General features: G+C 40.6%; 1 protein-coding gene across 1 annotated transcript; it reads left to right on the top strand.

Moving 5' to 3' along the window:
- The first annotated feature begins 4 nt into the window (after positions 1–4).
- On the top strand, positions 5–22,546 carry GDAP2 (ganglioside induced differentiation associated protein 2). The gene is made up of 14 exons (XM_071761210.1): positions 5–162; positions 1,645–1,891; positions 3,452–3,591; positions 7,072–7,225; positions 8,143–8,231; positions 9,350–9,426; positions 10,516–10,675; positions 12,185–12,335; positions 13,208–13,284; positions 14,622–14,698; positions 15,254–15,393; positions 16,078–16,132; positions 20,681–20,824; positions 21,749–22,546. The coding sequence occupies exons 2-14, from the start codon at positions 1,716–1,718 to the stop codon at positions 21,794–21,796; spliced, it is 1,488 nt and encodes a 495-aa protein (XP_071617311.1). The 5' UTR covers positions 5–162; positions 1,645–1,715; the 3' UTR covers positions 21,797–22,546.
- Positions 22,547–23,584: the final 1,038 nt, after the last annotated feature.

Here is a 23,584-nt window from a genome sequence, read left to right as displayed (position 1 = left end):
CAACCCCGGGTCCGGGCACTATTCCCGGAAGCGGAAGCGAGCGGCGGGCGCTCTCCGCTTTTTCTGGGTGATGCCGCCGAAGCGGCGCCGAGCGGGACCCTGCGGGCGGGCGGGGCCGGTGGCAGCAGCACCAGCACCAGCAGCACCAACAGCGGTTTGCCCGTGAGTTGCTGCGCAGCCGCTCCCGAGGGAGAGGCCGCGGTTGTTAGCGGTGGCGGTAGGGGCGCTGGGGCCGGGAGCTTCTGACTGTCCGGCCTCGCCTACGCCGGTGCGGGCCGGGGGGGATGCGGGAGGCAGCGGCCTCCCCCCGGGCAAGGACACCAGGCTCCTGCTGGCAGCCTGCCGCTCCCCGGGGCCGCCTCTGCCGCAGGAAGCCCAGGGCGGGGGTGGTGGTGGGGGAGATGCCCAGGAGGAGCTTGTGTGCCCCTTCTGTCCGCCCCTTCTGTGCGGGTCCTCGCTTCGTGTTTATGCCCCTGGTTTTTGGATGCTCCTCGGAGGGAGGGCGCCTTTGTAGAGGAGCTTCTTTGGAGGCATTTTAGCTGCTCGTATCCTCTTGCTTGTTGTCTTCCCACCGGCTACTCCTGGCAGAATTTTTACTTGGATGCTCTTACGGCTGTCATTGTCCCGGTGTCAGCCTGTATTAGCTATCGGTTTGACTTCGGATGCTTGTTTCGTTTAGTTTTGGGGTTTTTTTTCCTTAATTAATGCATATTGTCATTCATGGTCTCAGTTGTTGCCGCTTGTGGATGCTGTCTTTTCAAAATAATTGTCAATTACGAACCCATGAAGAAAGTTAAATAGTAGGTCTGCGTGTGGCAAACTGAAGTTACTTATGTGAGTGCATTTTTGTGACCTTAATTCACTAGTGTGGCTTGGTAGTTACAGTGAAAAGGCTGTGCCCTACGGCTTATGTGCTGGCAGTTATGTTTTGGCAACTTTGATTCTCTATCTCAGATTCTCAAACCTGTGTCATTTCAGCTTTTAGGAAAAAAAAAAAAAAAAAAGGTGAGATGGCAAAGTTCAGTATGCCATTTCACTGGCATTCAGATTTACATCTCTGTTCTTTCTTACAAAATCTTTTTGAGTGAAGGAGTTTTGTGCCTAAGTGCATGACTGTGAGAACTAAGTAATCTAAGTCTCATTTCTAGTGCTTTGAAATTCATTGAACTGCAAGGGTTGTGTGATACAGAAGGAGGATGTTTTCATCAGTTTGTTTGTAAGCAGTTTTCTGTTTGTTGTTCTTGTTTCGTTGGCTGGTTGGGGGTTTTTTTGTTATTTTTTAAGTATGAAGCGGGGCTAGATCAAAAGGGATATATTTTTTTACTTAACCTGCTACAAATGTCCTTTTTTGTTTAGAAAAAGAAATAAGAATTTTCAGAAAAGACTAAGGTCCTTTCAACACCTGGAAACTAGTGATCTGGTATTTTGAAAATGCTGAACACAAGTCAGTTGCACCAGTTTTATAAAGATGTTTTCACTTGGAAAGGGCTTGTCTTTGCAAATATTCCACGAGTACTGACATTGTGGTTGAGTTGTTTCTGCTTCCTGCCTGCTGTCATTCCACTGCGGTCTTGAGAAAGGTCTTGCACAGGAATTGCTCTTAGTGAACAGTTGGTGACCTGGTTTGATTTTCTTCCTTTTAAGCACCTGGAAGGCTCCCGTGGGAGTCGGAGTGTGACCAGTTAGGAGAGGAGAGGAGTTGCTTTTTCCATTCCATGGATCCCTTGGGTGCTCCTTCCCAGTTTGTGGATGTCGACAGTCTTCCAGGCTGGGCTGATGCCTATGAGGCGAAGCAGCTGGACTCTCATCAAAATCCTGTTGAAAAAGCTCAAGCTGATGTTAGGTCACCTTTTCCATACAGAAAAGACATCAATGCAAAAATTATCTTATGGTAAGTTCCTTGTGGCTCTGGTGTGTTTGTCATCGCTTCTCCATTTACTGAGAGATCCAACTGCCTTGTATAGCAATTACTGCTAAAGAGTAAAGCCTTCAAGGTCTATTTTCTTACATCAAACATTACATATCAGAAGAAAATGATCTTGTTGTAAACTGTAAACCTGCAAGTCTGAGATTTGCCCTCCATAGGTTCTAAATTGTATGTTCATAGGTATTCCTTGGTGCAGCACACTGGAACTTCCTACTGTCTTACTGTGCAAATACCAAAGCCTAATTTTGCACTTTGGTGCAAGTCTTTACATTTATAAAAGTATTTGTGCTCTCTAGTAGCTTTTTTTCTTTCTTTGCTGTCTTTATTCTGCTTTCACTTTTCTGGTTTAGATCAGTATTTCAGTATTTCTTTTATGTGGTTCTTGTGGCTTGCTTTGGGCTCTTTTGCACCCCCACCCCCACTCCTTTCTCTCCATTCTGTGTTCTGTCTCCATGTTTTTTTACCAAAATTATTAAATTATTTGGTAAAGTACAATGTGCTGTGACAAACTTAGTCCCTCAGTTTTTGTTTCCTTTAACTTGGATACTCAAACCTGCTCCCTAGATGAGTAACTCTTTGTTAATCTATATGGAGAAGGATTTCTCAGGGACACAGATTCGGGGATCAGCCTGAACCTCTTTCTGGTTAATACATGCAGGAAATGGGACTGTTCACGGATTTCCTGAGCCTGATTAACTAAAGAAAGAGAGAAGTAAAAGGTTAAACATCTCTTATGACTTGAGCTTGGGTGTGATAAGTGTATGCAATTTCAGCTGTTACTTGAATCTCTCCCTGTTCCCGAGCATCTTTTTTTTCCCCTCTTGTGCTCTTTGATCCCAAAATCTCTAATGGCTGCTGCTGTGACAAAAAGCAGGTCAGAGTTCTGCTACTCCATTGTCTCATGTGTATCTCTGCTTTGTTTATCTTCTGCATGTCTGATCCTTTAACAGCAGAATGAACATGATCTAATTGTGGGTTGACAGTTTTGTGATAAAAGCAATGAAAACTTGGCTAGCTGCAGTGTCACTCTGGATCCTCAGTGGTCTGAAGAAGAGCAGCAGCAGTAAGGTGCCCGGGATAGTGTGTGTACAGACCAAAAAAAGTACATGGAAAACATTGTTGACATTTTGAAAGTAGTATACCAGAAGGATTGTCCTCTTATTTCCAAGAGAAATTACTCATTTTTTGAAACATACTACACTCCCATCAGGTTAACATGCTGCTGCCCATGTTCTGCTGGCTATGCACAGCTACACCACTGCCTTTTCTATGGACATCATTAAGTTGTTGCTGAGGCTGGGAGGTTTTAAGGAAATGGCAGGTGGCATGCAGTCTTTGTTTATCAGTGAGAGAAAAAGGATGATTTTGCATGGTGAGCATGTCAGGATATGCTATGCTGTATGAGCACTGGAGTAATGTTAATGCTTTTCCTATAACTTAGCATTTCCTGGCTTGTCAGTACTTACTTGAGAGTATCCTATGTAATCTGACAGCCTGCAATAAGCTGTTTCCTTTTTGCCCCAGGAAAGGAGATGTAGCATTACTGAACTGCACAGCCATAGTGAATACCAGTAATGAATCTCTCACTGATAAGAATCCAGTATCTGAAAGTGTATTACTGCATGCTGGGCCTGACCTGAGGGATGAACTTCAGAAGCTCAAAGGTAAGTGGCAGGAGACATGTTTATCTTATTGAAATCTACTCCCCTTGCATAGCACAGAGCATCAGGGTTTGGGCATAAATTAAAATCAAGGTATAGCATTTCTTTTTTTTTTTTTTTTTTTTTTTTCTTTCTTTTTTTTTCCCTAGTGTCTGTTGTTAATGTGAAATAAATGGAGGAAACACCTGCTAATCTTGTCTCTTTTTAACATTCTGGTTACAGATCATTGTAAATCTGTGGCAGATGCTAGAGCTGCTGAGAACTTACATTATAATACAATAGTTACCATTGTTATCTGAAGCCACTTAGGGTAGTTAGCTTATCAGAGTTCTTTCCTCAAGGGACCAGTCTTGTGCATCTTCAGGTTTTGCTGTCATCCTGTTCATTGTGTATACACTGTGGAAGACAGGAACTGAAGTTCACCATTGTGGAAATTGAGCACTAATATACACTCTTTATGTATCCTCTTTGAGGCTATAAATACACACATACAGACTTTCAGGAAAAGGAGATGGAAAAGTCTGTGTGAATCCTTTGGGTGGAAACAACTGTTATATGCAGCAGATGTTGTAGAATAGTTAGGACCCTGCTATGAACACCAGAACTCTTCTAAAAGAAACTTGAGGGGTTTGTGTGCACTGTGATGTGAGAAGAGAAGTGAAAGGTTTTTTATTTTTTTGAGTTGGCTTCTTGAATTCCTCATTACCAAGCTGAGTTACAAATAGTCTTGTGTCCTACTCCTGCAATGACACTTGTCTTCTCTCTATAATGTATGCTGTAGGTCCACAGCTCCTTTTACATAACAGTTTCCTTTAAATCTTGTGACAAGAGCTTTTAAAAAATCAGTTTTTGAAATTCCTCTCCAGTTTCATGGGGAGGAAAGAGAGACTGGATTACAGCTTTGGCTTTTGTGCACCCTTAATGTGTTTGTCATGGAAGTGGAAGGGAAATAAGTTTGATTCTCCTGTCATCTCTGCCTCCTTTTTGCCCTTCTTTCTGTTTAACCTTGAACTTTTTTCATAAGAGATTGTTCTGGTTGGAGCGTGGGGGGAACTGGAGGAAAGTGAATGTGTAGGGACCTTGCTCTTGAGCTGTAAAATGGGTTCAGTGTTGGTTTTCAGTTAGATCTCTCCTGCTTTATTCCTACTGCTTGGGTTATATTCATCTTTCATAGACTGCCAAGAAAAAAAATTATGATCTTAAAGCATGTGATGTGCTGACCTTTCAAAGGCTTGTGCTTTCTTTAAGGCTCAGCTAACTTGTGCATTCCCAGATACAGTACGTAGTTCTGATTAACACAGAAATCCTGTAGCCAAGGGTCCAGGCTTGCAGATGAAGTGTTAGTGATATATGCTTGCCTGTCACACTTATTGCAATCTAATAAAGACCTTCTGTAACAGCAGTGCATGTTCATCTTCCTACTCCAGTAAAACTCTGCTGAACTTCTCTGCTGCTCACCTTATGTGGAGGATTCAAAGTTTCCATTTTAAACTTGGAGAGAAATATGTTCTAATGTTTTAAATCTCATCGGTAAAGAAAATAAGATCTTGACTTTGTTCCCAGTTATGGCACAGACCTTGACTTTGTGCAACTCAGCTTACCCTGTATCTTCAAGTAGGAATAATACTTGCTACTTTAGTTTTTAAGTTTTGAAGATCTCCAGGCAGAAGATATTGGGAAATACTAAGCAGAATATAAGTGTAATTAAAGATTACTGATGCCACAGTTGTTTGAACTTCATTAGTTTCCCCACTGAATTCATAACTAAACTTGCTTCATTTTTTTCCACAAGACAATTTTTTTTTCTACAAACCTTTGCTTATTCTTTTGAAGTTGTGTCACTTAAATGATACATAGAGGAAGAATAGTAACTTCATATCTGATACGTAAACCTGAGTTTCAGGTTTAGTTTCCACTTTTTCCATATTATGCTTATTTATTTGGTCTCGGAGGACATGCAGTAGTTCAGAAGAGTATTGCTTACTTTTAGTATGCTGTTATATTCCTTTTGATAACCCAGAAGAAACAAGAAGGCCTGTAGAAGCTAATTATATGATTTATGGGATCAAGAAGCTTACACAATGTTGGCAATGTGTTGTTGCCATTAAAAAGACACGCTGAAAGTTTTGAGCATGAGAGGTTCTCAGCCTGGAAGGTCTCTTGCTATAAAATATGCTTTCATGTATGCTGGCTGACTGCCTGAGCACTGTATGGAGCAGAGTGAAGGTGAGTGTGGTGATTATTGCTGTTCAGTAGGCAGCTTCAAGACTGACTTAGGCCAAGCTACTTCAGAGCTCCTTCCAGAAGGGTGGTTGCAGCTGCTTGTTCACTTCTCTGTCCTTTTCATGGGCACTAGCAACCTATAAGATGAGGCTGAAAGCTAATCTAGTGAAAATACTGGTTTTCAGCCAGATCAGAAAGCTGAAGTGCAGCTGTATAAGCGGAAGGAAGAGGGTGGAAAATGCCTGTCTTTGAGGGTAGGGAGAGAGCAAAAGCAGAAGTACTTCAGCTGTCCAGAACTGGAGTTGACTAGATTTGGATGAAGAAGGGGAGAGTGAGCAGATTTTTCTTCCAAGTGCTGAAGAAAAAACAGACTTCAGACACAGTAGCTGTTCCTGGATTTTTCGTTATCAGAATGTATTGAAGAACTGAAGGGAATAAAGGGGTCTTTGGGTGTCATCAAGGGTTGTGACAAACCGATTTACATTGCAAAAAAATACAGGAATAAAGTATGAGTAACTTGCAGGGGATAGCCAAAGAGGAGTCAAGACCAAAAAGAGGCAAAGATGTAGAGTATGCTTGCATGCAGTAAATGGTCCTAGAGTATGTAACTGGAAGGTGCTGGGAATGTTGCAATGAACTTGATGCGTTCTTGCTGGACATCTAGTCTGTCAGGAAAGCTGTGATCTCCGTGAGAGTCATACTCCTGCCTTGTGGATGTGAAGAAACTTGCAAAAGAAAGAAGGCTCCCTTGTTCTGTGAGCGTGGATGAAACAAATGCTTGATCTGTTCATTTTTCATAGTTTTGCTAGCTAGCAGCTGGTGGCTTTAATTAAGAAGAGTTGTAGTCTTTGTATCCGAAAAGCAGTTTCCCCAAAGCAAGTTGTTAAATTCAGGACTTTTTGTTTCTAGCTGCATAGCAAAATTGCAAATCAGTTCTCTGCAGGTTGTTAAATCGTTTCTCCCTTTGGCTCTATCCACAGCGTAGTTATCACTTCATTTAAGACATTTCCTGCAATTTCTCTTTTGTCCTTATATGCACAGTTTTAAAAATGAGAGGAATGAGCACAGCTCTCAGCTTTTCAACCTGGCTAGGTGATACAAAAGAGTTGTTATGAGAGAGAATGCAGTCTTTAATATTTGATGTCTAAAACAGAGACTTCTACATACAGAGTTGTCCAACTCTGAAGTCAAGGACTTGAATACTTCTTGATTTCTTACGACATTGGCACTTATCCTCGTGTTTGTTTTTCTTTTTCTCAGGGTGCAGGACAGGCGAGGTTAAACTCACCAAAGGATTTAATTTGGCTGCACGTTTCATCATTCACACAGTGGGACCCAAATACAAAAGTCGGTATCGCACAGCAGCCGAGAGTTCTCTCTACAGCTGCTACCGCAATGTTCTGCAGCTTGCAAAGTAAGCACACAACTTGCACGAGGGTGTCTGCACTTAGTGGTCAGGGTGAACCAAAACGGAGAGAACAGAATTTCTCTCTGTTACTCGCCCCACCCTCCCAGGGGAAGATAAAAGGTGAAAAAGGAAGAGAGGTGTCAAGGTTGGAAGTTAATACCAGGACAGGTTTAAAAGAAGAGGGAAGGGATAGTAACATCTAGGGTAATAATGAAAAAGACAAAGAAATGCAAAACCTGATTTCAATGGTTTCTGATAATAGGTGCCTGAAAGTCCTTTGTGGCAGACCCGAAAAGGGGCCCAGGGCTCTTCCCACCAGCTGATGGAGTCAGATCCTGCAGAGCAGCACCATCCTCAGTGATGCTCTGATCACTGTTTGCAGCACCTTTTTTACTTTCCTAAAACTCTGCTGGAAGCACCTTACTGATCTCTTAAACTATGTATCACTCCAGGCCAATGATTACATGCCTGGGACTGAATAAGAGACCTTGGTCTGCCATCTCCAGCAAAACAAGTAATAGGTCAGGTGGTGGAACAGGAGAATGTTTGCAAGAGCAAGCACCTTTTTTTGCCCTCCTTCTCCACTGTTAATCCTGTACAGAAAATAAAGTATTTTGGAAAGGATTGCATGGAAGAACTTGTTCATTCAAGGTATGAGAAACTGCAGGAACAGTGTAGCAAAAGTAGAAGAAGAAATATGAGAACAAACACAAGAGGAAACTGTGGAAACACTGATTGTTCCCTCCTTCTCTGCATCTCGTCGGGTGCCTCTTGTCAGAAGATAATAATCTGCACAAACCTGAAAGAGGATTGCTGCTCTGCAGAGGGAGGGGAAAAAGTGCTAGTGTTACCCACTGTACTGACAGAGATTTGTTCTCATATTACCTTCTATTAATTTGTTTTTCTTTTTCTTTGGATTTCAGGGAACAGGCAATGTGCTCTGTAGGTTTTTGTGTCATTAACTCTCTGAAAAGATGCTACCCCTTGGAGGATGCAACCCACATAGCACTGCGTAAGTGTTGGAAAGTGGATGACAGTATTTGACAGGTGTCTTACCTTTGACAAACTGATGTTGATATGAGGAAAACCTTTTTTTTTTTTTTTTTTTTTCCCCTTTTTTTTCTTTGAGGAGAATACAGTTTGTTAGAGGCTTTAAAAAAATAAAAAGGTATGGCCTTCCATGGTTGATCTGGAAATGGAGGATAAAAAATAAATTCTCCTTTCTCTGTTAAGAGGTTATCAGTAAAGATCTATGGGAATCAAGTGCTGGAACTTGCAGTCTTCTATATATTAATTAATAACCTGGAAAAGATGCTGAAAGAGGTGAATGAGGTTCTTTCACCTGCAATGGGGTAATAGAAAATTGTTTAGAATAGCGAAGATGAGACCTTACTGTTGAATAGCTGTAGACAGATCTCAAGCAGCAGAGTGAATTTCATCTGCCATTCTTGTGTCATCAACATATCCAAATGCAAAGTGATGTTCTTCCCACACTGACCAACCCCTATATACTTTGCCTTTCACATGCAAAATTATGGGCTAATTTTAGGGAGTAAAATCATGAGATTATAATAGTTCCATGAAAACAAGAGCTCCCTGGAGTACAAAACAGCAAGCTAAGACACAACAAAACTAATGTTATGCTCTAAATATCTGTATTTGGTTTGCCCTTCAAGGCTGCACATTTAAAAAGAGCATGGTGGAACTAGAAATTGAGGAGGTCCATGAGAACAGGGAAAGGCAAGAAATAGCTAAAGTTTTAGTCTTTTTCTGACTGTAATACACTGAGCTTGAAGGGAGTGTGGCAGATGTCTGTAAACTCATTTGTGGCATTGTAAACTGCAAAATTGGCTGTTCAAACCTGTAAGAACCTTCGAACAGGATGAATCAGATTTAGAACAAACAAGAGGAAATGGTTCTTATGCTTACATTGTCCATTTTATGGAACTTCTTACCAAAAAGCATTGTAGGTACTAAAGGTTTTCAAACTTATTTGGGTTCAGGAGGAAACTATATTAAAGATAAAAATTAAGGCTACTAAAACCAAATCCAGAGATTTATTCTGCACTCTGTAGTAATTGTGTAAGATTCTCCTCCTGTTTTATGAAGTACCTATAATTTCTTTTGCAGGCACAGTTAGAAGGTTCCTGGAGATTCATGGAGAGACTCTGGAGAAGGTGGTGTTTGCAGTCTCAGAGCTTGAAGAGGTATCTCCCTGATGTTCATTCCATCAAAATTCATGGGCATATTTGATCTTCTCTGTAGCAGTACTAACTCCTGCATTTTTAGAGTTGGATTTTCATTTCCTGTTCAAATCACGCAGATATTTGTTCTCACAGCATCCTTTGCTCTCCTAGCATAACATCTTTACCAGTACTGTTTATGCTCTTAGCAGTCACTGTGGGCATATTCAAAATCTTTCCATTTCTGGCTCTAATGTTCCTAAGCCATGAACAGGAGCTGATACTAGAGATTATAGGATGCAGTTGTGCTGGATGGTATCTTCCAGCCAGAAGGGAAATCCCTCCTACAAGGTTTCCTCTTTAAGCAATGCTACTTTTGTGCTTTCTAAAGGCCAGTGTAGCAAGTCCACAAATCACCTACAAACACCTTAAACACGGCTTGCTGGCTTGTTGAAATAACAAGCTTGGCATTTAATGATCTGTGTTCAGACAGATGCTAGCAGTTTGAACATTGGCTTCTCTTGTGTATCAGACTTGCTAATGGCTGTTCCTGGGCAGAACGCCCACTGTATGCAGGTTCTGTGGCATCTGGAGGTGGAAAATAACCAACTTGTTGGGGATTCTAAAACTGGTAATCAGATGGGAAGAACACATGAAGTATTGTAATGTTCAGCAGAGCTTTTCCACAGTTTTCCACTGTGTGTGGGGGGGGTTCTCTTGGCTAGTCGTTGCTTTTGCTTTTTTTCCAGTCACATGAGTAAAGGTGATCTGTGTAGTTGTGCATTTTAATAGAAGCAGCTTTCCCTGGTGTCTGTCATCAATGTATGTTGTAATATATGTGCCTGCAATCTGCCTGAGCTTATGCAGGTCAAAACAGAGTTGTCTCAAGGTTATTTGCCACTATGGTAAAAAAAAAAAAAAAAAAAAAAAAAAAAAGTTAACTTTTATCAAGGTTATCTGCCTTTATTGCCAGGTGGCAGAACAAAATAAACCATTGAGAAAGTGGTACTTTGCCTCCAAATCTCTGAGGAGGTCCCTGCTACAAGAGCAGGTGTCACTTAACCAAAGGACAAGGATGCGTGATAGACCTTCACGCATTTTTCTTATTTGTAGGCCACTTACCAGAAGTTGCTGCCCCTGTATTTTCCAAGATCGTTGGAAGAAGAGATACAATCCTTGCCTTACCTCCCTGCAGATATTGGCAATGCAGAAGGGGAGCCCGTTGTACCGGAGAGGCAGATCAGGATTACTGAAAAGCCGGGTGTTCCCGATGGTGAGTTCCTAAGTGAGCTTTGGAGAAACTATCTCCCAGTTGATGGAAAAGCAGAAGAGGCAGCTCCCTACCCTGCCTTGCCTAAGGCAGGCTATCATGAAGACAGTTGTCAAGATGCCTCGTTTGCTTTATGTTCCACAGCAGTAGCTTCTGCTTTCTGCCTCATTGTCTAGAGTGCTGTGGTTAGAGGATGTGGTAGAGCTGTTGTTTCTGTCTTTTTCTTTCTTAAGTGAGGAGAGGTGGGGTAGTTGTCCCAAGGCAATTAGGAACTTAGAAGATTTTTTCAGAATCTTACGCAGCCTAATTTAAAAAGACAGAGTAACTAGATTGACCCAGAGATTGTTGTTTGGGAAATGGCTGTCAAAGCCCGGTGGAAAAGGTCCCTTTGCAAAGAGGCTGTCCAGATATCAGGGTTGAGAAGGTAACGTGTAGAGCAAAAGAATTTAATATAAAAATGGACACAACTGGCACATTCTGCCTTATTTACTAAACAGTGCTGTGAAAGATTTACTCTTTTTCAGGCAAAGCTTTAAATCATCAAAAGCAGATAAATTGGAATTTATTTCAAAGGTTTTCTGCTTTTGCATGGCTAGTTGGGATAAGGTTGAATATGCAGTGATGATAAAGGCCACTTAATTTACCTGTTCAGTTTGATATCTCCTGTACCTACTCCTGCTGATCAGATTCCAATCTTGTTTTTTCCTGTCCAGGCTGCTGGTTGGGATGTTACAGCTGTGGCTGATTAGAGTCAGGCATTCAACCACAAGCTTTGTGAAATTATTAATTTTGCATATGTACGAGCCAATGGATATTGTGGAATCCTGCACTTCTCCCATTGCTGCTGTAGCACTCTAAAACTGAGACGCTCAATTTCTGCCCAGACTGGCCAGAGAAGTGGTGCTAGAAACCTCAGCAATATTTCTTGATCACATCAAATTCAGTACAGCATTCTGATATTGTCACCAGCCAGCAAACCTGTGCTTTTGTACTTCATTATACAGTCATGTCATAAACAATACTAAAAAAATACTCAAACTTAGGTTTCTACCAGCTCTACCATATCTGTTCAAGAGGTGTTAATGATATCAAGTTAGTCCTTTCTACAGCACACCTTCTAAACTGAATAAAGCTTCAGCATCTGTCCCTTTGCATACTTACTTTTCCCCATATGACAAGTAGGACAGCTGTGAAGCCTGAGTCTCTCTCCAGGCCTTATTTGCTGAGAGAAGCAACCATTATCCCTTTGTTAGAAGCTGGTGACTAGGACTTGCCCAGTTATGTTTTCAGACAAACTAACATTATAAGGGAATCCATAATTATTAATCGCATGCTGTAATCTGTCAGTGATAACAATGAGATAACAGAGCCACATCACAGCACGCTGTGGGTTTTTATTTTAGTTTGTAGCATGTTAACTGGGCTGGCTCACAGTTATATAGCAGCTCAGCAGTAGCATTGCTGTCTCGTGTGCAGCTTGAACATTTTACACAACTTTTGTTTCTGCTGCAGATGCTTCAGATGAAGAGGGTCTGGAGGCGGATTTGTCTTTCATTGGTTCCCATGCTTTTGCCCGCATGGAGGGAGATGTTGATAAACAGAGACGCCTCATCCTTCAGGGACAGTTATCAGAGGCAGCACTGCAAAAACAGCACCAGAGGAAGTGAGAATTTCCTTGTCTGTGTGAATGTTCTGGGGGTAGTTAGCTGTTCAGAGGACCAACCCTTGTGATGATCTTGTTATCTGTAAAGCCTAATCTACTGGCAAGGAAATACAGATAAAGCACGGTGTCACCCTGGATCGCTATGGTAGCCTCTTTGGCCTGAAGGGAGCTGGGAAGGAGCACGGAGGAAAAGGGAAGCTAGTGAAGAACCCATGAGCATGCCCAGTGCATCCAACCGCCTGGCTTTGCCTTCTTGCCGCAAGATGTCACTGTTAACATTTTTTGTAGTGCTGTCACTTGCTTTCAATACTGCCCATTTGCTCCTGAGCCATTGGGCTTCTGTCTTTCAAACCAGAAAGATAAATGCTGAGGCCCCCCTTTTTTTTTTTTTTTTTTTTTGGTTTTGTGTTTTTGTTTTGTTCCCAGTAACACTAATGTGCATGATCACTGATGTAGCACTTTCTTAGAAGCCAGTTCCATGCTGGAGAAAAAAAAAAAAAAAAGGGACACTAGTTACTGCATAGCTGTGTTTGACTTCTAGACTTTTCAAAGATTTTTTTTTTTTCCATTTTTTTAACACTGACACTGAAGTGCCCGAATGCAGTGTCACTATAGTTATTAGTTTGTACATATTCATTGCCCCCCATGAAAATCACTAGGTATGTAACTACAGTATTTTGGGGGTTTCCTTTGCCCAGCCCTGTAACATCTTGATAGCTACTCCATAGGTCAGAAAACTACAATAGGGAGAGGGCTTGGCTTATTCAGAAAGAGCTTGTTTTGTCCCTCCCATCCTGTATACCTCTCCATTATGGCTTCTAATGCTAATCCAAAGAGGGATTACATCTGACCAGATGTTCTTAACTTTCTAGTTACAATCGCTGGCTGTGTCAGGCAAGAGCTGAAGATCTCTCTGATATTGCTTCTCTTAAAGCCTTGTACCAGACAGGTAAGTTCAGGGTATAGATGACTGATGTATTTTGTCGCAAAGTAAAAATACAAATTAAAAATATAGTATTTTCTTACTTGATTATGGAGTACATGACATTATTAACCTAGAAGCCTGGCCAAGAACGAAGCAGCATCTCTGCAGTAAACCAGTAATTCTTTCTTGGCTGTAAAATAATCTGTGGTAAACTCCAAAACTGCTCTGCTTTCACAGTCTGAGGATATATGCATGTCCTGAATTATCTGTAGCTTTAGATGCAAAGCAGTATTGATAGATTAAGCCAATACATAAAGTGCTCTGTACAACATAACTCATCTTTTGGTCTGAATTATCCACACTCTTGATAAAAAGAAATGAATGTTGCTTTCTAGTGTAGAGAATAAGCAGTTACCAAAACAACTTTTAAAGCAGCTTCCCTGAACAAACCAGCTTGCTTTTATTTTCTCTCAGGTCAGGTATGTGTTGCTCTCTGTATGTGTCTCCTAGTACTAATGGCTGAGTAAGTGCATAGGCAGCACATCCTGCAACCTTGAGTTCAGTGGACGAGGAGATTAGGGAGAGAGTCAACAACCAAGTGGAGATTTCAGTGGAAGAAAACAGCTATGAGGTCCTTGGAGCCTGGGCAGCAGAAAAGGGAAACCTGTACTCTTCAGTTCTCTCTAGGTAGCATAACACCCAGATATTAAAATCTGCCATAGTCCCAGTGGCTTATTGCTGCTTTGCATCCATGACAGGAAGAAACAGGCAAGTAATCAGGCTCTCAAAAACATAGCTGTCTTTCTGCAGAGAAAGTCTGTTCACACTTGAGCTACTATTTTTGGCCTCCTGAAAATCAGCAGACTTACCTTTATCTCTGTGCAAATACGAAGGCTGTGTGACACCTTCTTCTCAGTAGCTGAAATCTTAAATTCTTTTGTTTGCCAAAGACAAGGCTCTGTGGTCTGCAGGTGGTCCATAAGGCATGCCCTGGGAATCTGTGCATTTGATTTCAGAGCTTGTTTTCTAGGAAGAAGTTTAGTAGAAGTGCAATTGAAGGTTTTCTTAAAAAGAAAACATTGTTACAGTAGAATTAGGTAAATGTGGAGTTATACAGGGAACATAAAATTGTAGTTCTTAAAACTTAAGTTTCTGGGATGTGAGGCAACTTTCTTTTTTGAACCCAAATATCTACTGGTATAGTGGGAACAGTAACTCTAGTGTATTTCCTCTGTTAAGATGGAAACCAGCACTACAAAAATTCTGAGCTGTGGCTGGTCCTCTCTAGTTTGAAAGGAACCAATTAAAAAATGAGGCATGACTAAGAGAAGTTTTGAGGCATATTTTTCTTTCCTTTATAGGTGTAGATAACTGTGGTCGCACAGTGATGGTGGTGGTTGGAAGGAATATTCCTGTAACATTAATAGACATGGAAAAGGTAAGGCTTTGTAAAACTGGAGTTGGGTAGGTTTAATATTAATGTGCAGGATGTGAAAGTGATTAGAGGGGTTATTAAGTGTTAATGCTAGAAACTTTATCTGTAGAAGACATAAGAGATTAAATAGAAACCAATCTTGTTGGCAGATAGAAATTTATTACCTTATAAAACTGTGTGTGTTGAGGTGACTTTTCTTGAGGAGGAACTGGGCTACTTTTAGAGAAACAGGCCTAACATGGGTTCCTTTTTCTTTTCAAGAAGAGACACTTGGCCTGTTTCTTTAATTGGAAAGATATGAAGAGTGAAATGTAACAAGTCAAATTAAAGTTTCATAAAAACAGCAAGACTTTATCTCCATCTTTGAACTACACCAAAAAGAGATCTAGATTGAAGAGATCTTACAGTTAAAGACTTGGAATGTTCACCTAACTCAAGCATGCCACCCAGTCTCACAATTCCTGATTTGTGAATGAATTAAAGAAAGCATATTAAAATGTAATGCATTGTAAAATAATCCTTTATTTGCATATATAAATTTGTTTATTTTTGTCTCAGGCTCTTCTGTATTTCATCCACGTCATGGATCATATTGCAGTGAAGGAGTATGTCCTGGTGTACTTCCATACACTCACAAATGATTTCAATCAACTAGATTCTAATTTCTTGAAGAAACTCTATGATATTGTTGATGCCAAGTGAGTGTCAATAGATGAACTCCTGCTTAGTCTTCCTCTGTGCTGCAGGAATGTTTGGCATTCCCTGCATCTGGTTTCCCATTTATGTGTGAGAGTGTTTTGTTGGGACAAAAACCTCAATAAAAACAGAAGCTAGAAGAAGGAAGATAAGTGTTCTTTCCTTCTCAGAACCTTTTAAATCAGGAAGTTCTGTGCTCTGCATGCTCCCTTTTGGAACTGTTAGAAAGGCATATTTTGGGTGTATTGTCTGTCTCTGCCCAGAGGTGGAGCTTCTGGAGCCTAGCATCCTTAAGTTATGTTGCTAGTTGTGAGGGAAGAGGCTTGATGAATGTTGGTAGTCAGCATAATAGAATAATAATGATTATTCTATATAATATAATTATTTATAAAATATAATATTCCATTAATATAATGCTATATGGTAATATTAACATATCTTATTAATAATAACAATCACTCTCCCTATAAAACACTGCAGGCTATTACGTCTTTACATGAGAAATAATCATTCTGGGTTTTTCCTTTTACATTTCCTTGTCTGGTATCTGCCCTTACAGTAAATCTAATTTTTTTAAATTGCATCATAGGCACTTAAGCAAAATTATCTATGTTTTGTCTATTATGTTGTGTAGATGAGCTTAAGTAGAAGCTACTACTCAAGAGTTATTTCTTTCTTTAAACCAGATACAAGAGGAATTTGAAGGCACTGTATTTTGTCCACCCAACATTTCGTTCAAAGGTGAGATATATAGTACAAAAGAAAGCAATGTTTTGGGGTTTGGCGGAATAGCATATTAGACTGTAGTATGAGGCACATGGAGGTATGCAGAAGACTTTGAAAATTAGTTAGTATCTTCTGGATCCATGGTCAGAACTTAAAATTCATCCCCATCTTTGATCTAGTTGTAGTCTTCCAACCCTAGGCATATGCTGACAGTGTAGTTGTCTGTGCCTCATTTTGTTGGTGTTCTTAACAGAGGTGGAAGCTTTGGATCTTGCTGCTTTTAGAGAGAAATATTTCCTTCTTCCTGCTGTCTGGTTTGCAGGATGGCAAACTGTGACCAAAATCTCTGTGAACTCTTTTTTGTGTTTGTTCTTTTCCTGAATGTTTCACATTTCCTCTTCCCACAGGGGGTATTGCATGTGTGTTGCCAGTCACTTAAGAGCTGCCCTGGTCCGGGCAGAGGGCAGTATGTCAAACAGCAATGAAATCAGTCAGGACTGTATTTGGGAGAGTAGTAAAGAGAGATGGGAAGAATGCCTGTGTGTCATGGGGTGCAGAAAAATACTGTTAAGCCTTCAGGTGGTGAAAAACTCACCAAGCAATAAGGTATCCTTGACAGTGATCTATGTAGGGCAACAGATAATGGAGCTCCCTCCCTCCTGTACTCATACACACCACACATGGCAGCAATGTGAGTACTTCAGATGAACTGTCAGTGGCAGCCCTTCCTAAATTTTTTTTGTTCTGTTAAAACTTTAAGAAATGTGATCCTCCATGTTCACGTCGGATTAACCTGTGCTTATTCTGCTTTTTTGCTGATACCAATCAAATCTGTTAAAATTACACGCCTGCAAAAAACATCTGTTTGCACATGTTCAGCAAGAATGTCTCAGCTAAATTTCCAGAGGGTCCTTTGTTTTTGTGTGCACAGCTGGGACAGCATGAGACTCAGAGCTTCTGTGTTCTTATGTAGATGAGGCTGAGTGTTTCCAGCAGGATACCTTCCAGTTGCTGTCAGGATATTAATTACTCCCACAGGGTACTGATCTGAGGTCTTGAGGGCTTGAATGAGATCTTTCAGCTCTGATGCTCCTGAACATGGAGGAGCTGGCATAGAACAATACTAAGGTCACAAAGTTCAGCAGAAAAGTTGAGGCTAGGACATACTAATGTTTTAGATACCCAGTGGCAGTTTATCCACCTCCTGTCTTACCATGCATTTCTATTTGAGAATTATTCTTTTTTTTGTTGTTGTTGTTGGAGTATGAGAACTAAAGTTCACCAGTCCATTGCCATGGTACCTGTGCCTTTGGGAACTGCTCTGGAACTTGACAGATCTGTGTGGCAAGCAGATAGCTGGTGAGAAGCAGGGTGGGTGAGAGGTCCATAACTTGCAGAAATTGGTTTGTAGCCTATTTCTAGCAGCACAGCTGGAAGCAAAAGAGGTTGTATCCCCATGTCTCTTCTGCCAAGCCTTTTCTGTAACTGAAAGGCAAGTGGGATTGCTGTTGGGTGTTGCAGAGCCCATCAGCTTATGAAGCATGATGAGGAATATGCAGCAGAAAGTTCTGGTGACTGCTAAGAGGGAATGATTTTTCTCTCCCCTCCTTTTTAGCTAATTCAAGGGCTGTTCTTCCTGTGAAAGATGGCTTAGCCCAGCAGCCTCAAATCCCTTAAAGAAAATGTTTGGCACATTCATCTTCCTACTTTGACCAGAGAGTTCCTTCCCTAGAAATAGTGGAAAACACCTGCCATCTCCTGTGGGAGGAAGGCTTGTGCATTCAAGCAGCTTCCCAAACCCATCACCCTTAAATATGTATCTCATTCTTAAATTTCTGATATAAATGGTCCATTTTACTGTGGTTTTGAATCCTGGCACAGTGGATGTCTGCTAAGAGTCTGCTTGCTTATTTCTGGGTTAAAAGGGATCCAGAGGCTTTTCTCTGTGCCTCATGGACTCTTGTGCCTCTAGAAAACAAGTGTAGTTCTGAAAGTGATTCAGAGTGCCAAAGATGATTCTTTGTTTGGTTTCTAGATGTGAAACTTAAACTTTACGTATTCTGAGGATAGCTGCCTACCTCAGAATATGTTGTTTTCAGTATGCAGGGAGGAGGGTTCAGCAGTTATCCTTAAACTCAGGATGCATCACTGCACAAAAATCCATTTTTGTATGCTTAATGTGGCTATTTATGATTCAATGGGAGTATTTTTGTGATCTGTGAAAAATTTTGTTTCTCTTGTAGTGCTGCTGAAATGTAACTCATCATATAATGAAATTGTATCATAGGCAACAGCAGTTTTTTAGGCTGGCACCAACTCTAGCAAGAGTAAACACTCCACCACCAGGACTTAGGTTGAGATATTCTTGAAGTGCTGTCAAGTTCTTTCATGCCCTTCCATGTAGATGTACTTCTGCTTGTTATTGCCATAATTGCTGGTATATAAATAAAAAAATCTTTGGGGCATTTTTGTGTGAAGCTTCTTGGCTTCCCTCTTCTTAAAGGTCTCCAAACAAGGCTTTGTGGAACTTCATGTGTTCTGAATGAAGTGTCAGTGCCTGGATCTGAAACAGTCTCACCCAGAGAAATTCTGCTTTCATAAATTTAGTAACTTGGCTGTGAATCAAGAATGTTTCAAGACTGATACATACCTGAATATTCAAATTAGATAATTCACCGTGTTCATAATCTTACCATGAACCATTTTTATCTTGTTTTTCCATGACAGTCATAAAAGCAGTTTCTGAAGATCAGATGCCAATATAAAGGTTGTTGCAAATCACTTAGGGCTGTTTCTACACAAGATCCTTCTAATTGTAGTAAAATTTCCCAGTTTTAATTCTGTACCTCTTTGTGGTATGACCCAATTATGACCTTATCTGTGTTGTACTGTATTTTTCAGGAAATAAATTTAATGGCTGGACTTGATGATCTTAGAGGGCCTTTCCAACCTTAATGGTTCGATGATACTTTAACCCTGTGGTTTTCTAGCTCGGCAGAGTAACTTTTGATAGACTGTATGTATTCAGATTCAGAACTGCAGTACAAGGAAGATACAAGAAAACTTGAGCAGACAACTAGATTTTTAACTTTTTTTGACTGCTCTGGTATAACTTACTCTACTTTCATTGTATTAACAGGGATTTGGTTTAACCTCAAGTTTTCTGTACCAAGAAGGAAATAACTACTCTTGTATTACTGTTTCTATAACGTCCAATTGTTGAGAATGGAGATGACAGAAAAATTCCCTAGAAAGATTTCTGGCCCCCTCCGTTTTTTGTGTGTTACTGGGTATGATGTGTCAAATTGCAGTGGCTTGTATAGTGAGAAGGGGGAAGAAAAATTTTTTTAAATATTTTTTTCTGATACCAGTTTTCATGATGGCTGCAAAAATATTTCCTATTGGACTTTTAGACATCCATAGCAATTATGTTCAATAAGTGTAATTCATAATACACCTTGGAATGCATACTACTTTTGTACAGGATTGAGAGAGTATTTTTCACTAGTTAAACTTTCATCCAATGTCAGTCATAAGAAGTGTTGTTAGAAAAATGTAGGAAGTAATGGGGGCCAGTGTCTGTCTCTCTGCTTTATGCTAACATAAATCTCTAATTCCACCCTTACGATAATGAAATGATCTTAAATGTTCTGTCTTCTTCTTTACCTCCTTTTTTTCTTTGTTCCTTTCTCATGAAAATCACTGTTTTGAGGAGGCAATATAGTTATTCCAGAAAAGTTTTTAGGCATTGACTTTTTCTTTAAATGTTGTATTTAGGCAGATTGGCTTTATTGACCTAATGTTTTAGTGTAACTTCCCGGATTTCCTCAAAGCTTTTCTTGTGGTATTGCATCTTTTCTGTTTACTTACTGAAGTCAAAGTACAGCTGTCAAACAGAATCACAGAATGGTTGAGATGGGAAGAGTCCTCTATAGGTCATCTGGTCCTGCAACCTTTCCTCACCCTTTTTCAAGAAGGGGTGAGATCTGGGTGCCTAGGACCACATGAGTGGTCCCTAATACGAGCATTTGTGACTAGTAGAATAGAAACCTTGGGTTCTCACAAGTTTTTCTTCCCCTTCAGTCTGAAAACTTGAAGGCAGATGGTTAAAAATGCTTCTGTCAGAGTCAAATAGGTCATATTCTGAGCTGGCCAAACTGGAAGTGAGAATCACAGAATGGTTTGGGTTAGTTAGTGAGTTGGAAAGGACCTGAAAGATCATTTAGTTCTGACCCCCCCTTGCCATGGGCAGGGACAGCTACCACTAGATCAAGTGTAGCACTCTACAGATTTTTTTTTTTTTTTTTTTTTTTTTTTTTTTTTTTTTTGACAAATAACAGAGTAGCTGGCAGTTTGAGGAGCAAGTGTGGAGTCAGAAAACACTAGCTTGAAAACTCTCAAGAGGGTGCTTGCTAGCAGCCATTGGTGCTGCTGACATTGCTTCCTGACCTTGCTGTGTTATTGCCATGCTATTAGTGTTTCAAACTCAGCTCAAGCCTGTTGAGCTTGAAGGTTTTGAAACAGCACCATCTTAATTTGCTGCTTGTTGGGATGTATTTTCAGGTCTCGGCATGGTTTTTCACAACCTTTACAGTCTCAGGGCTAAAGGACAAAATCCACTATGTGGAAAGCCTCCAGCAGTTATTCACAGCCATACCCCCAGAACAGATCGATCTTCCCCCCTTCGTCCTCGAGTACGATGCCAGGGTAAGTGGTTGCATGTGGGAAGCAGGAGGCTGTGCTCCTGTGTGTGGTTCTTCTGCTTCTCCCATTCTGCTCTGCAAGAGCTCTAAAGGGACTCATTTCCGTATCTTAAGACTGGAACAAAGAAATGGGGGGTCCCAGGAGAGCCTTGCTGTTCTTATTTGAGAAAAGGTTTTCTTCATTTTTTTGTCTGCATCTGTCCAAGTAGAGGGCTTGCCTAAAAAACAAGACTCCTTTCCCAGCAGTGTCCTAAGTGCATAAAAGGCAGACTACCTTTCTCCAGCCAAGAACTGTAACATAACACACTTAAGAGCCTGTGGACAAGATAAAATTCATGTTATGTACTTTATACATATCTTATACTGAGTGCAAAATTAAATACTACCTGGGTTTCCTCTTCCCTGTCCCACATATTAACAAACGTGCAGGAAGGACAGAAAAAAAAAAAAAAGCAGTGGGGAAAAAATGTAACTATAGAAAGGTGCCTCTTATTTGTGTTGGTCCCTCCTCCTCCTCTTCCCTTCTCCATTCCTGGTCTCAGACCAAATGGTGGAATGAATATGACTTGCACTGACCAAATCATTCCAAAGAGGATGTGCTCTAACTACAAAGTAGCAGCCAGAGCTGTGTGTCAACATAGGTAACTTTCTCTTGCAGGACTGGCTCCCTTACTTCATAGCTTTGGCTTAATTAAGCTTTGGCTTAATGGCAACATTTTAATCTGCATTTTTTACTTAAAATGGAGACCAAAGCAGAGCCTGGTTTTGCCTGGTTACCAGCACAGTCCTCTTCTGGTTGAATTAGGCCAGTTACTGTACTCTTGAAACACAAAGACAGCAGTACCTGTTTATTTCTGCCTCTGTGTCATTGCACCAGGCTGTACTGGAGAAGACTTTTGTTCAACTGTTCATTCTGTTTTCATTGCAGGAAAATGGGCCTTACTATTCTTCTTATCCTCCATCCCCTGACTTGTGATCTTCAGTCCTGCGATGCTGCTGGTTTCCCACAAATCCAATGACCTGATGCCTGCCAAAACCTGTGCATTTGCCCATGTACAGAATTCAGAGAGAGGGTTTTCCTCCCCCAGCTCTGGTATTTTTTTACTGATGAGATATTTTCAAGCACTCAAGCAATCAGAGAACTTTATGCCACTGTGAACTGTACAACTATTTCAAATATATTTATCCAATGAAAAAGTTGATTTCAAGATCACTAGGTGCATTTTATTTTGGGTTGGTTTGTTTTTGCCTTTTTTTTTTTTTTTTTTTTTAAGCTGTTACATTTTTTTCTGAACTTTCTTTTTTTCTGGGAAACCCATCAAAAGCACTTGGTCATGTTTATAACAATTATCATTTTTCAGTTCTGTTTGTAATACCCACTAATACCCATTTCTGACAGGTCTGTACAAATACTGTGCAGTACCAGCCTGACACGTTGCTTTATCATATGGTCTGTGTTTCACATCTGATTACTTCCCTTTCTGTTAGTGTTGATCACTTTGGTCTTGACCCAGCAAAAGTGTCTGGAATTGGGAATGCCATGTCTGCAGGCTGAAAAAAGCACTACAGCCAAGCCAAGATTAATTCAAGACTTAGTACCATAAATGCTCGGTGAGCTAGGAGCCTTGATAAAGCCCCTGTCAGTTATCATTGAATGATGTGACATGTCAGGATGTCCTCCCAGTAAGAATAAAATTGAAAAGCATTTGCAGTTTCTTTTCTCTAACTATACTTGTTTATGGTCTCCTTTGGCATGGCCAGATGTGTTTGTATGACAAATGAATGCCATCTGCCTCAAGGATTTATGGAGGGGAGGGGGAAATGGTGACTCCGACCCCAGCCTATGGTGGCAGAGATGGTTTCTTAGAGATATCAGTGTCTCTCTTACTTCCTGTTACACTGACATTTACTGATTTTTGACAGACACAAAAAATATAAGAGGGCACAGCCATGGGGTACTTATGGGAACTGGAGGTCAAAAGTTTTTCAGCCTTCCAAGGGAAAGCTAAAACAAAGAAGGCTCCCATGTAAAACATAAGCAGGGATGGCAGTCCTAGATACAGAGGGATGAAATCCCTGATAGGAAGAATGTTGCAGCAGAACTAAATATGAAAATGATGGTACAGTTTTCATATTTTCATTCTAGCTGCTTTCCTCTCTTGACTTACTCTGTCTTTACCAAACCAGTTAACCTTGTTCTGGCACTTCTGCAATAACTGCCCTTTTTTAAGCATAGGTGAAAGTCATTGTGAAATTCCTCAGAAGGCTCACTCCTTATTCATACCTATTGATTTGGTTGGAAATGGATATCTCTCTTCTGTTACAAGATACTGCAAATTGTTGGGATAACCAGGAAAAATCCTTCCTTGGTCTTGGTCATCTAATTGCATGTCACACTTTGTGTTTGTAGCCTAAGAGTTTGGGCTTCTGTAAGTTAGGAGTGCAGTGAGAGATGCAATAGTACTGAGTTTCCTTTCTTTTCTACATTGGCCTCCTGGCTTAACATTGTGTCTGTACTCCAGCTGGGGTTTAACAGTGATGCTTACACAGAGTATAAAAAGCAAGTGGCTTGGCTTTTTAAGTGACCCCCAAAGTCCTTATGTGATTCCATTATCAGATCCAAGGTGCTGCTAAAAGCTGGAAACTTTAGCACAATGGAAAAAACACCTTGGTGTTAATATTTGGGAGCGTAGCACCTTATGGTCAGTTCACATGTGAGTCTTTCACCACTTTTTTGGTGACTTTTGAGAAAAGGAAATAGCAA

This window comes from Heliangelus exortis, chromosome 1 (genome assembly GCF_036169615.1).
Source record: "Heliangelus exortis chromosome 1, bHelExo1.hap1, whole genome shotgun sequence".
Classification (NCBI taxonomy): domain Eukaryota; kingdom Metazoa; phylum Chordata; class Aves; order Apodiformes; family Trochilidae; genus Heliangelus; species Heliangelus exortis.
Note: the sequence above shows the minus strand (reverse complement) of the source record. Positions and strands in the feature narration are given on the sequence as shown.

Excerpts from the sequence above, each read along its gene's own strand:
- GDAP2 (XM_071761210.1), top strand. The coding sequence starts at position 1,716 with ATGGATCCCTTGGGTGCTCCTTCCCAGTTTGTGGATGTCGACAGTCTT. Across the intron at positions 1,892-3,451 it reads AATGCAAAAATTATCTTATG|GAAAGGAGATGTAGCATTAC; the intron begins GTAAGTTCCTTG and ends TTTTTGCCCCAG. Across the intron at positions 13,285-14,621 it reads TAAAGCCTTGTACCAGACAG|GTGTAGATAACTGTGGTCGC; the intron begins GTAAGTTCAGGG and ends TTTCCTTTATAG.